At 47.0% G+C, this 13,713-nt stretch overlaps 1 protein-coding gene across 1 annotated transcript in view; it reads left to right on the forward strand.

The window, feature by feature from the left end:
- The window catches only part of LOC134994027 (oocyte zinc finger protein XlCOF22-like), a 32,741-nt gene extending 23,399 nt beyond the window's left edge, over nucleotides 1-9,342 (forward strand). The window contains exons 3-7 of the mRNA XM_063950920.1: nucleotides 1,346-1,537; nucleotides 2,870-2,993; nucleotides 3,110-3,207; nucleotides 3,345-3,888; nucleotides 8,109-9,342. Coding sequence (XP_063806990.1) covers nucleotides 1,346-1,537; nucleotides 2,870-2,993; nucleotides 3,110-3,207; nucleotides 3,345-3,888; nucleotides 8,109-9,241 — 2,091 coding nt within the window. The 3' untranslated portion in view covers nucleotides 9,242-9,342. The remainder of the gene's footprint in view (nucleotides 1-1,345; nucleotides 1,538-2,869; nucleotides 2,994-3,109; nucleotides 3,208-3,344; nucleotides 3,889-8,108) is intronic.
- The last annotated feature ends 4,371 nt before the right edge of the window (nucleotides 9,343-13,713 follow it).

Genomic DNA, 13,713 nt, shown 5'->3' on the forward strand with positions numbered 1-13,713 from the left:
AATTGGAAATACTTTCCACTGTTCCCTGTTGAAACAATATGTTTCTTCCAGGTGATTTCCTCGGAGGACCTCCCAGGGTAGATCTCCAGTGGATGTGCAGGGACAACAGGAGTTCTTGGTAGAGAAGGTTTTAGATTCTAAAGTGTCCCGGGGCCGGCTTTATTTTTTGGTTCACTGGAAAGGCTATGGTCCGGAGGAAAGGTCTTGGGTCCTGGATAAGGATCTACATGCCCCTAAACTCAAGAGATTATTCTTTCAGGAATTTCCTCAGAAACCTGGCTTTAGGGGTTCGTTGACCCCTCCTCAAGGGGGGGGTACTGTTAGGTGCCGCGTTGCCCGGCGCCTAGCAACTAGGGACGCCGTGCGCGCTGAGCCGCCGGGTCCCTAGCAACGCTAGGACGCCGTGCGCGCTGAGCCGCCGGGTCCCTAGCAACGCTAGGACGCCGGGCCGCCGGGACCTTAGCAACGGGGACGCCACAGGCGTTTTGTAGCGTTTTGTAGCATTTGCGGAGGTATCCGCTTCCACAGTCCTCTCCGGTACTCGGCGGTGCCGTGTAGGAGAGTGGACAAGTGGAGTATTTTGGTTGTTCTTTTCCCTGGCGGTAATCCGCGCATACTTTAGTTTTAGGTTTGTTAGTAGCCCCTGGCTTGTTGTTTAGTTAGAGGGCCCCTTGTTATCACCCTGTCTCGGTTCACTCTTTGTCTCTCATTAAGACCTGAGGGGGCATCGGAGTTGGGCAGACGTAATCCGCCCTTCAAACGCGGCTGCCATGGGCCCAAGAAACCATAGTCTCGCAAGAGTGTACTGACAGCACGGGCGAGACAACGGAGATAGGGTGCCAGGGGCTATTCCCATTCCTTTCCCCATTCCCAGCATTACGTTCTGGTATTCAGGTCCCTTCATATAAGATCACCCCAGACCGGAGTATTAGAATCATAACAAGAATGACCTCTTGCACCCAGGATTGAGCTGGTACATACTGTATGCATGCTGCTCTAACATGCAGATCTATAGGGGCGGTGCAGCCACAGGGATCCGGCTGACTGAATATAGGCGGAAATCTGCAGCAATTTCCAAGCATTACATGCGGCCACAGATGCGGCCGCATTGTGTGGACTCTGCGTCAGGCACAATATGTTGTGTTTTCATTCACTGAAAGGAAGATGTCAGAAGAGGTGTTATATACTCTCCACCTTCCTGTATATAGGGAGTGTGTACAGGTAGGGTAAGCATTGTGTCTGTAGCCTGCACCCTTATTTTATATTATGCACAGTATCTACTAGGAAAGCACAGCTCCATGTTGGTGAAGTTCAGCTCTTTATTGACATTTCCCCCAATATACAGGGTTACACAGTGGTGAAGAAGACATCCAGTGACTGTGTGACACCCAACAGCTGTCCCCGGGTGTCAGGAATACTGAGCAGGACCCACAGCCCAATCACGGTGCCTCAACCTCACTCACTGATACATGAGAGGCACAATGACCAGAAGATCCTGGAACTCACCAACAAGATCATTCAGCTGCCTGCTGGAGAGGTGACTGCTGGTAATGGGGCATTATACAGTAACACCAGGGGACGTGTCTGGGTGATGACTGGAGAGGTGACTGCTGGTAATGGGACATTATACAGTAACACCAGGGGATGTGTCTGGGTGATGACTGGAGAGGTGACTGCTGGGAATGGGGCATTATACAGTAACACCAGGGGACGTGTCTGGGTGATGACTGGAGAGGTGACTGCTGGTAATGGGACATTATACAGTAACACCGGGGGATGTGTCTGGGTGATGACTGGAGAGGTGACTGCTGGGAACGGGACATTATACAGTAACACCAGGGGATGTGTCTGGGTGATGACTGGAGAGGTGACTGCTGGGAATGAGACGTTATACAGTAACACCAGGGGATGTGTCTGGGTGATGACTGGAGAGGTGACTGCTGGGAATAGGATATTATACAGTAACACCAGGGGACGTGTCTGGGTGATGACTGGAGAGGTGACTGCTGGGAATGGGGCATTATACAGTAACACCAGGGGATGTGTCTGGGTGATGACTGGAGAGGTGACTGCTGGGAATGGGACATTATACAGTAACACCAGGGGATGTGTCTGGGTGATGACTGGAGAGGTTACTGTTGGGAATGGGACATTATACAGTAACACCAGGGGATGTGTCTGGGTGATGACTGGAGAGGTGACTGCTGGGAATGGGACATTATACAGTAACACCAGGGGATGTGTCTGGGTGATGACTGGAGAGGTGACTGCTGGGAATGGGGCATTATACATTAACACCAGGGGACTTGTCTGGGTGATGACTGGAGAGGGGACTGCTGGGAATGGGGCATTATACAGTAACACCAGGGGACGTGTCTGGGTGATGACTGGAGAGGTGACTGCTGGGAATCGGACATTATACAGTAACACCAGGGGATGTGTCTGGGTGATGACTGGAGAGGTGACTGCTGGGAATGGGGCATTATACAGTAACACCAGGGGATGTGTCTGGGTGGTGACTGGAGAGGTGACTGCTGGGAATGGGGCATTATACAGTAACACCAGGGGATGTGTCTGGGTGATGGCTGGAGAGGTGACTGCTGGGAATGGGACATTATACAGTAACACCAGGGGTTGGTCTGGGTGGTGACTGGAGAGGTGACTGCTGGGAATGGGACATTATACAGTAACACCAGGGGACGTGTCTGGGTGATGACTGGAGAGGTGACTGCTGGGAATCGGACATTATACAGTAACACCAGGGGATGTGTCTGGGTGATGACTGGAGAGGTGACTGCTGGGAATGGGACATTATACAGTAACACCAGGGGATGTGTCTGGGTATTGACTGTATCATTGTGTGTGTCAGGTTCCTATAAGATGTCAGGATGTCACCGTCTGTTTCTCCATGGAGGAGGGGGAGTATATAGAGGAACACAGGGGTCTGTACAAGGACATGATGATGGAGAATCTTCGGCCCCTCACATCACTGGGTAAGAGGAGACTGTCCTTTGTATAGGGGAGGACAGGTATGGGGCCCCGCTATATACACACATAATATGATAATCACATATACACAATGTACTCAGTCACTGTGTGTCTCCTACAGATGGACCCAATAACAGAGTTACCCCAGAGAGATGTCCCCTTCCTCTGTATTCCCAGGATTGTACACAGGAGAATCACAGGATCCCACAGGAGTATCAGGTAGATGGGATTTAGGGTCTCGTCAATATACCCAAGTATCTGTCACTATATTATCTGTAGAGAAGCTATGTGTCTCTTATATGCTGATATTATACAGTTTAATCTCAGTGTAATTTATTATTGTATGTTGCATTTAGGGTGACAATGTGACTGATATTAAGACAGAAGATATAGAGGAAGAAGAAGAGACGTATGTGACTGATATTAAGACAGAAGATATAGAGGGAGAAGAAGAGACGTATGTGACTGATAATAAGGCAGAAGATATAGAGGAAGAAGAAGAGACGTATGTGACTGATAATAAGGCAGAAGATATAGAGGGAGAAGAAGAGACGTATGTGACTGATAATAAGGCAGAAGATATAGAGGGAGAAGAAGAGACGTATGTGACTGATAATAAGGCAGAAGATACAGAGGAAGAAGAAGAGACGTATGTGACTGATAATAAGGCAGAAGATATAGAGGGTGAAGAACAGACGTATGTGACTGATAATAAGGCAGAAGATACAGAGGAAGAAGAACAGACGTATGTGACTGATAATAAGGCAGAAGATATAGAGGAAGAAGAACAGACGTATGTGACTGATAATAAGGCAGAAGATACAGAGGGAGAAGAACAGACGTATGTGCGAGGTGATCAGAAGTGTATGGAGGAGGAAATCCCTACAGGTAACAGCACAGGTGAGTAATAAACACTTATTACAAAAGAGTTATGTTCTCCTTGCTCAGTCACTGTAATAATCTGTCAGTATAATCTAATGAGGGAAATGCATCTGCCGAGAGTGGGAGTCTGGAGACATCTGGGTCAGATATTGGTTCAGGTTCCATCATCTCCTATTATACTCCTGCTCTCCTCCTCACATCATGTCACTGTGTGTTACCAGCCCAGAGATCTGACCAGTCTCCTGCCTGCACTCTCTGGTGATTCCCATACATCAGTACAAGGGAGGTTGCCATAGTGATTCCATCACTAATGGTAATATTATATGTGTAGGCTGCACTAAGGATGTATCATCATTATCATTACTATCAGCTGTATATGAGACAAACTGTGTACTGGCCCTACAGCTGCCTATTATATTACATGTAAAGTGATGCAGGTTATGGGTGTGTGATGTGGAGTGTAGCTGTAAGGTCACAGGGTGTGTGATAGTACATCTCTACTGATACTATAACTCAGGGATTTCTTAGATCATAGGGAAGTTACTGTAGTGAGGGGGGAATCATCTTACTGGCCAGAAAAATGATTTAGCCTTAGGAAGCTATTGGTGACATCTGACACTGCGAGTGGAGGCTTCTCATGAGTAGCCCCCGCTGCCCTGAGAAACCTAGTGTTCATTCTAGCACTCTGCACCTTTCAAAACCCATCCAGTTCCTCTTGCTTTTAGCATACTCTGATCACAGCAGAGAGCGACACCCCAGGCAGATAAAGAGGAACTGCATGGGTTTTCGAAAGGTGCAGGGTGCTAGAATCCCACACGCTCAACAGCGGGGTGGGGTGTGTTCAAACTGAAATCTAAATTGTAGTGTAAAAGTAAAGGAGTCAGTATTTACCCTGCACAGAAACAATATACCCCACCCAAATCTAACTCTCTGCACGTGTTACATCTGCCCCATCTGCACTGCACATGGTTTTGCTCATTAGCGAACAAATTTGCAGCTGCGATCAGGTCTGAATTAGGCCCCTAGCTTCCTCAAGCTCTTCCTTGGTTACATTTAACTCCAATTCCTGATATGGATTCTGGTTCTGTTTTGCCAGTACTATGCTGCTTTGAGTTCTATGGCCCCTGTTGCTTGAGTGTGTCTCAGGTCTGGTTGGATCGGTGATCTGTGGTTTCTGGTTCCATTTCGGTATCCTGGCGTGTCACTCGTGCGCCTAATCTCCTGGAGAACCTATGAGTGCAAGTAACATCAAGCCTTCCCTTTATCTGTACGTCTACTCATACCCAGAGCCTCTGTGCAAGATCTACAGAATTCCAGAACCGTGACAGTATCAACATACGTGATCTATTGCCGCCCCTCTTGGGGCATGGAATATGATCAGTTATCCGATGGCGGAGGGTTGATTTAGGATGAACAGCTTCGTGAAAGTGGCGCGCCACCGGGTGTTCTCTGTATCTTGTGTCCAATGCCATTCTGATTGTAGAGCAATGGGCTGCCAGGCGTTCTTTAAAAGCCCTCTCTGGTTTACCCACATTTTGGCGGCCCACCAGGCAGCTAATGCAAAGGTAGATTACAAACATGCTAGAGCATGTTACATTGTGGCCATCTTCTATTTACATCCAGAATATGGGTGATGGAACGTGTCACCTGTAACCATATAACTACAGGTTGTACAAAACAAAATGTGTGACACCTTGAGGTACCTTCCGCGCTACATCGTCATGGACAAGGGAGTCTCTAACGTTTCTCCCCCTCTGGTATGCCACCATCAATGGTTTTAATGAGGGAGAGCCTAGAGTAACCTACTGACGCAAACACATCTACCTCGGACAAGAGTGCTGCTGCTAATTTCTGTTGATCACCAGTGATGCGTCGAACATAGAGCATCTGAGAGTAGGGGACTCCCTTCTTAAGGGGAATAGGATGATGGCTTGAGGACAATAGGTTAGTACAGTCTGTAGGTTCAACAAACAAAGATGTGGTAATACACCTTACACCCATCCTGTACTATAATGGTGACATCCAGATAATTCACTGTATTGCCATCAATGCAGTAAGTAAACTTAACAGGAGATTCCGAGGAATTGTGTGTCTAATAGCAGTTGTAACTCCTGATTGGTACCACTCCATAATAATAATAATAATAATAAATCATCTATGAAGCAGGTGTGAAACACAACTTTACTGTAGGCTCATTCCTATGACAAAATGTTATCCTCAATGTCCGATATAAAGCAATTAGTGAAAGAGGGGCCCACATTTGACCCCATGGCTTATCTGCATTGCTGTAGAAAAAAACACCATTAAACATGAAATAGTTACATTTAAATGTTACTTCTAAAATAGTAAAAAAATATATTGGCCATTATAAAGTGCATTGTCTGTCACCATAGTTCTAACCGACTAGAGTCACGCTGTAAACTCTTAATGTCAGTGGTACATAAAATGCACCCTGTATATGTGTGTGTATGTATTTCCTAGGACCAGTAGTAAGCCACGAACACGGCTAATTAACAGCACCTGACATCTGCCTTTAAAGTTGTCAGTGCAGATCCACAGGGGTTCCGATGGTGAACCAGTCGTCCGGACGATAGGCTGGGGGTATGGGGTTACCATAGGAAGTCATATGGATGTGTAACCAACTTGCTTGTGAACTGTAAACTGCCATGCTGTGAAGCGTATGCTGTCCAAAGCTAACCTGATGCTGTTTACCCGCCTGAGAATAAAGGTGTTATATTGTTTGGAAGCACCTGTATTCTGGAAGCAGACACCAGGTGGTTGGCGCAACCCAGAGCAGAGGCGCGGAGTCTATCACACTGGGGGGTGTTCACCAGGGAACCCCGCAAGGGGATTTGGGCTTTGCTGCCCCTGATGTGCAGGTCGCGGCCCTCTGCCTGTGTCACCTGGTATCTGCACAGGGAGTCCACAAGGTATAAACAGGATAATTTACCTGGAGAAATGCAGCTGGTAAGACAGGGGTTAATTGCAGAGTGACTGACACAGCAGGACTAATGGCAGAGGTTTGATGAGAGCTGAGCTGGAATACAGAGGGAAACTTAAACTTGCAGGCTGAAAGTTCTGGATAGCAGAGCTGGAATTTGGCAGGATTCACAGGAGTTTGTTTGGAGTCTGGATACAGAATTGCAGGTACTGAATGGAGATGAACATGTAGAAAGGTCTGAGTGATTAGACTGCTGTTTGCAAAACTGGACAGGTGCAGGATTACTGAGGCAAGGTGCAGGACTGAATGGAATGGTGCACAGATATCTTAAAGCAGGGATTCCAAGGACACACTGGATATATAATTGTAGTAGATACAGGTCCAAGATGTACTGGCAGAAATACTGGGACCAGTTGCCAGGACACAGGAGACTGGGAACTTGCACAGCGTGCAATGGCCACGTGCTGAGCACACAGGAACAGGCTCTAAGGAGTCCAGATTAGAACCTGACACACTCTGATACTGAACTCTTATCACTGGCACGGTGGTATGTGGATACTCCCTAGTTAAAGGGAGACAGACCAATCACATGATAGACAGGCTGGAGTTGCAGGTAATGAGGTCCAGGTGATCAGTTGCTAGGAAACGAGAACAACAGAAGGCAGCAGCCGGACCCAGGTGCTAATCCATGCAGAAAGCAGGACTGACAGATTTGCAGCTGCTGCACACATAACAAAAGGAACTGCTTGAACCTTTTAATCCAGCGTATATCCCCATGTGCCATAGACACCCATCCAGTAATTCCTAGGTCCTCCTTTTGATCGTATTACAGCAGCAACATTTTGGGGCATGGAGTCCATGAGCTCCCTGAAGTACTATGTAGATAGTGTACTCCATAATATTCGCAGGTGGTGTTACACTGCATCCCATATGTGTTCTGTTGGGTTCAAGTCTAGCAAATGAGTGGTCCAGCTCATGATGCCAGACTCAGAGGAATGCTCCTCCAGCCATAATCTGATGGCTACTGACCTGTGTGGTGGCACATTGTCTCCTAGATATACTGTAGTAGTTCAGTTGCAGAAGATTACATTTCATGCGGGGAGGTGGCGGCATGTACTGGGAATGGAAGCTGCTGTCTCAGGTTTTCTGGCACTTGATTGTATATTATTATTATCCTTTATTTATATAGCACCACAACTTGATGGCAATTTGTGGTCTTTTCACCAAAGTCTTTATTGAAAAATTAAACATGTGGACAAACGTTCATCTTTCCATATATGTATTTTATTCCCCTCAGATGGATGTAGCAGCCGGAATGTGTCAGAGGATCATCTCGTTTTAACTGAAAATTGTGACATAGATGATGATGACATCACACGAGATTCTCCTGGAGAAAACCCAATCACGCCAATTATACATCCATTACCTCACCATACTGATATATCATCTGATCTCTCTGGTCATGAGGAATATTCTGATAATGCTGAGATTGCTACATCTGTTACATCTCTTACAGTAGATACAATGTTTTCCTGTTCTATAGATACACAGAACACAAAGTGTATTACCCATCAGCCAGCTAAGGAACATGAGAGGCAATTTCCGTGTTCTGAGTGTGGAAAATATTTTAGATATATATCACAATTAATTATACATCAGAGAAGTCACACAGGTGAGAGGCCATTTTCATGTTACAAGTGTGGCAAATATTTTACACGTAAATCAAGTTTAATTAGTCATGAGAGATATCACACAGGTGAAAAACCATTTCCATGTTCTGAGTGTGGGAAATGTTTTACAAAAAAATCAAATCTTGTCACACATCTGAGACATCACACTGGTGAGAAGCCATTTCCATGTTCTGAGTGTGGGAAATGTTTTACAGGTAAATCAAATCTTGTCGCACATCTGAGACAGCACACTGGTGAGAAGCCATTTCCATGCTCTGAGTGTGGGAAATGTTTTACAGATAAATCAAGTCTTGTCGCACATCTGAGACATCACACTGGCGAGAAGCCATTTCCATGCTCTCAGTGTGGGAAATGTTTTACAGATAAATCAAATCTTGCCGCACATCTGAGACGTCACACTGGCGAGAAGCCATTTCCATGTTCTCAGTGTGGGAAATGTTTTACAGATAAATCAAGTCTTGTCTCACATCTGAGACGTCACATTGGCGAGAAGCCATTTCCATGTTCTGAATGTGGCAAATGTTTTACACTGAAATCAGCTCTTGTTATACATCAGAGAAGTCACACAGGTGAGAGGCCATTTTCATGTTACAAGTGTGGTAAATGTTTTACACATAAATCAAGTTTAATTAGTCATGAGAGATGTCACACAGGTGAAAAACCATTTGCATGTTCTGAGTGTGGGAAATGTTTTACACATAAATCACATCTTGTTACACATCAGCGAAAACACCGGTGAGAGGCCATTTCCGTGCCCTGAGTAAGTGGATTTACTCAGGTGATACTTTGTGTATTTGCACGTGAGAATACTTTATCCAATTAATAAACCTCAGCATATTATTTCTCCTGTCACTGGCTCTTTATTGACCTTTTCACATTTCTTTTTCGTTGTGTCATTTCAGTGACTGTACAGATTGCTTTCTTGTATATTTGTTAATTTTCTTATGAAACCTGGCAGACAAGTTCCTGCTATAAACCTCCCTCAATTCACATTTATGCAGCAAGGGGTCTAAGTGCCCAGAGTAATGTGAGGTTATAAATGAACATTTTAAGCCTGATTTGCAGGCAAAACTTGCCACATGCCTCGATTTAAAATTCTCATGCCAATAATCTGATGCTGGCCATACATTAGGCCGACCAGCATCCGATCAGATTCCTCATATGATTTCCCTTCAATTTCGCCAGGATCCCCAGGCATATACGATTTTGTGTTTTTTTCGACATATGTTGTGCAATCGTAAGACCCATCATATGCCCCCATATGACAGATTGTATCATTATTGATCAAATGTGTCCAAAAAAGCACACAATCATCTGCCAGATGTGACCTAAATTTAAATAATGGGCTGGCCTTCTCTAGGGGGTATATAAAGTTGGCTCCATTTCTCTAACACCCATAAGGGATACTGGGGTCACTTAGTACGATGGGGTCCAAAGGAGCTGGTGCACTTTAAATTTCTCTTACGTCCTAGAGGATGCTGGGGTCCATATTAGTACCATGGGGTATAGACGGGTCCACCAGGAGCCATTGGCACTTTGAGTTTTAATGTGGGCTGGCGCCTTCCTCTATGCCCCTCCTACCAGACTCAGTTTAGAAAATGTGACCGGAGGAGCCTGTCACAGCTAGGGGAGCTCTACAGAGTTCTCTTAGGAAAAGTTTATTTTATTTTCTCTGACGTCCTAGTGGATGCTGGGAACTCCGAAAGGACCATGGGGAATAGCGGGCTCCGAAGGAGGCTGGGCACTCTAAGAAAGATTTATGACTACCTGGTGTGCACTGGCTCCTCCCACTATGACCCTCCTCCAAGCCTCAGTTAGATTTTGTGCCCGGCCGAGGTTGGATGCACACTAGGGGCTCTCCTGAGCCTTTAGAAAGAAAGTATAGAATTTGGTTTTTTATTTTCAGTGAGACCTGCTGGCAACAGGCTCACTGCAGCGAGGGACTAAGGGGAGAAGAAGCGAACCTGCCTGCTTGCAGCCAGCTTGGGCTTCTTAGGCTACTGGACACCATTAGCTCCAGAGGGATCGACCGCAGGCCCAGCCTTGGTGTTCGGTCCCGGAGCCGCGCCGCCGTCCCCCTTACAGAGCCAGAAGCAAGAAGAGGTCCGGAAAATCGGCGGCAGAAGACATCAGTCTTCACCAAGGTAGCGCACAGCACTGCAGCTGTGCGCCATTGCTCCTCATACACACTTCACACTCCGGTCACTGAGGGTGCAGGGCGCTGGGGGGGGGCGCCCTGAGAAGCAATAATAACACCTTGGCTGGCAAAAATACCACAATATATAGCCCCAGAGGCTATATATGTGGAAAATACCCCTGCCAGAATATAGGAAAAAGCGGGAGAATAGTCCGCGGAAAAGGGGCGGAGCTATCTCCCTCAGCACACTGGCGCCATTTTTCCCTCACAGCTCCGCTGGAAGGAAGCTCCCTGGCTCTCCCCTGCAGTCTACACTACAGAAAAGGGTAAAAAAAAGAGAGGGGGGGCACTAAATTTAGGCGCAGTATACATTTATATAGAAAAAGCAGCTATAGGGGACATAACTCAGTTAGTCCCTGCATTATATAGCGCTCTGGTGTGTGCTGGCATACTCTCACTCTGTCCCCCCAAAGGGCTTTTGTGGGTCCTGTCCTCTGTTAGAGCATTCCCTGTGTGTGTGCGGTGTGTCGGTACGGCTGTGTCGACATGTTTGATGAGGATAATGATGTGGAGGCGGAGCAGATGCCTTTAGAAGGGATGTCACCCCCTGCGGGGCAGACACCTGAGTGGATGAGCTTATGGAAAGAAATGAGTGCACGTATAGACTCCTTACATAAGAAATTTGACGACATGCCAAATGTGGGACAGCCGACTTCTCAGCTCGTGCCTGTCCAGGTGTCTCAAAGGTCATCAGGGGCTCTAAAACGCCCGCTACCTCAGATCACAGACGCAGATGTCGACACTGATACTGACACCAGTGTCGACGACGATGAGTCTAATCTGATGCCCACTAAGGCCATTCACTGCATGATTGAGGCAATGAAAGAGGTGTTACACATTTCTGATATAAATCCAGGTACCACTAAAAAGGGTATTATGTTTGGGGAGAAAAAACTACCCGTAGTTTTTCTCCCATCAGATGAATTAAATGAAGTGTGTGAAGAAGCGTGGGCTTTCCCTGATAAAAAATTGGTAATTCCTAAGAAGGTACTAATGGCGTTCCCTTTCCCGCCAGAGGATAGGTCACGTTGGGAAACACCTCCTAGGGTGGATAAAGCGCTCACACGTTTGTCTAAAAAGGTGGCACTACCGTCTCCGGATACGGCCGCCCTCAAGGAACCTGCTGATAGAAAGCAGGAGGCGATCCTGAAGTCTGTATACACACACTCAGGCATAATACTTAGACCAGCTATTGCGTCAGCATGGATGTGCAGTGCTGCCGCTGCGTGGTCAGATAAACTGTCAGAAAATATTGACACACTAGACAGAGACACGATTCTGCTAACCATAGACCATATCAAAGACTCAGTCTTATATATGAGAGATGCACAGAGGGAAATCTGCCGGCTGGCATCTAAAGTAAGTGCATTGTCCATTTCTGCTAGGAGAGGCTTATGGACTCGCCAGTGGACAGGAGATGCAGATTCTAAAAGGCACATGGAAGTTTTGCCTTATAAGGGTGAGGAATTATTTGGGGATGGTCTCTCGGACCTAGTTTCCACAGCAACGTCTGGGAAGTCAGCATTTTTACCCCATGTCCCCTCACAGCCTAAGAAGGCGCCGTTTTATCAGGTTCAGTCCTTTCGGACCCAGAAAAACAAGCGTGGAAAAGGCGGGTCTTTTCTGTCCAGAGGCAGAGGTAGGGGAAAAAGCTGCAACAAACAGTAGGTTCCCAGGAGCAAAAGTCCTCCCCTGCTTCTTCTTCCAAGTCCGCCGCATGACGGTGGGGCTCCACAGGCGGAGCCAGGTACGGTGGGGGGCCGTCTCAAGAATTTCAGCGATCAGTGGGCTCGCTCACAGGTGGATCCCTGGATCCTTCAAATAGTATCTCATGGGTACAAACTGGAATTCGAGGCGTCTCCACCCCACCGGTTCCTAAAATCTGCCTTGCCGATTGCTCCCTCAGACAGGGAGGCGGTGCTAGCGGCAATTCACAAGCTGTATTCCCAGCAGGTGATAATCAAGGTACCCCTACTTCAACAAGGCCGGGGTTACTATTCCACACTATTTGTGGTGCCGAAACCGGACGGTTCGGTGAGACCCATTTTAAATTTGAAATCCTTGAACACATACATAAAAAAATTCAAGTTCAAGATAGAATCGCTCAGGGCGGTTATTGCAAGCCTGGACGAGGGGGATTACATGGTATCCCTGGACATCAAGGATGCTTACTTGCATGTCCCCATTTACCATCCTCACCAGGAGTACCTCAGATTTGTGGTACAGGATTGCCATTACCAATTCCAGACGCTGCCGTTTGGACTGTCCACGGCACCGAGGGTATTTACCAAGGTTATGGCCGAAATGATGATACTCCTTCGGAAAAAGGGAGTTTTAATTATCCCGTACTTGGACGATCTCCTTATAAAGGCGAGGTCCAGGGAGCAGTTGTTGGTCGTAGTAGCACTATCTCGGGAAGTGCTACACCAGCACGGCTGGATTCTGAATATCCCAAAGTCACAGCTGGTTCCGACGACACGTCTACTGTTCCTGGGTATGATTCTGGATACAGTCCAGAAAAAAGTGTTTCTCCCGGAGGAGAAAGCCAGGGAGTTGTCATCTCTAGTCAGAGACCTCCTGAAACCAAAACAGGTATCGGTGCATCACTGCACGCGGGTCCTGGGAAAGATGGTAGCTTCTTACGAAGCAATTCCCTTCGGCAGGTTCCATGCCAGAATCTTTCAGTGGGACCTGTTGGACAAATGGTCCGGATTGCATCTTCAGATGCATCGCTTAATAACCCTGTCTCCAAGAACCAGGGTGTCTCTGCTGTGGTGGCTGCAGAGTGCTCATCTTCTAGAGGGCCGCAGGTTCGGCATACAGGACTGGGTCCTGGTGACCACGGATGCCAGCCTTCGAGAAACTTCCAAGGACTATGGTCGAGTCAGGAGACTTCCCTTCACATAAATATTCTGGAACTAAGGGCCATTTACAATGCCCTAAGTCAAGCAAAATCCCTGCTCCTACACCAGCCAGTACTGATCCAGTCAGACAACATCACGGCAGTCGCCCAT

The sequence above is a fragment of the Pseudophryne corroboree genome, chromosome 2 (assembly GCF_028390025.1).
Source record: "Pseudophryne corroboree isolate aPseCor3 chromosome 2, aPseCor3.hap2, whole genome shotgun sequence".
NCBI lineage: Eukaryota > Metazoa > Chordata > Amphibia > Anura > Myobatrachidae > Pseudophryne > Pseudophryne corroboree.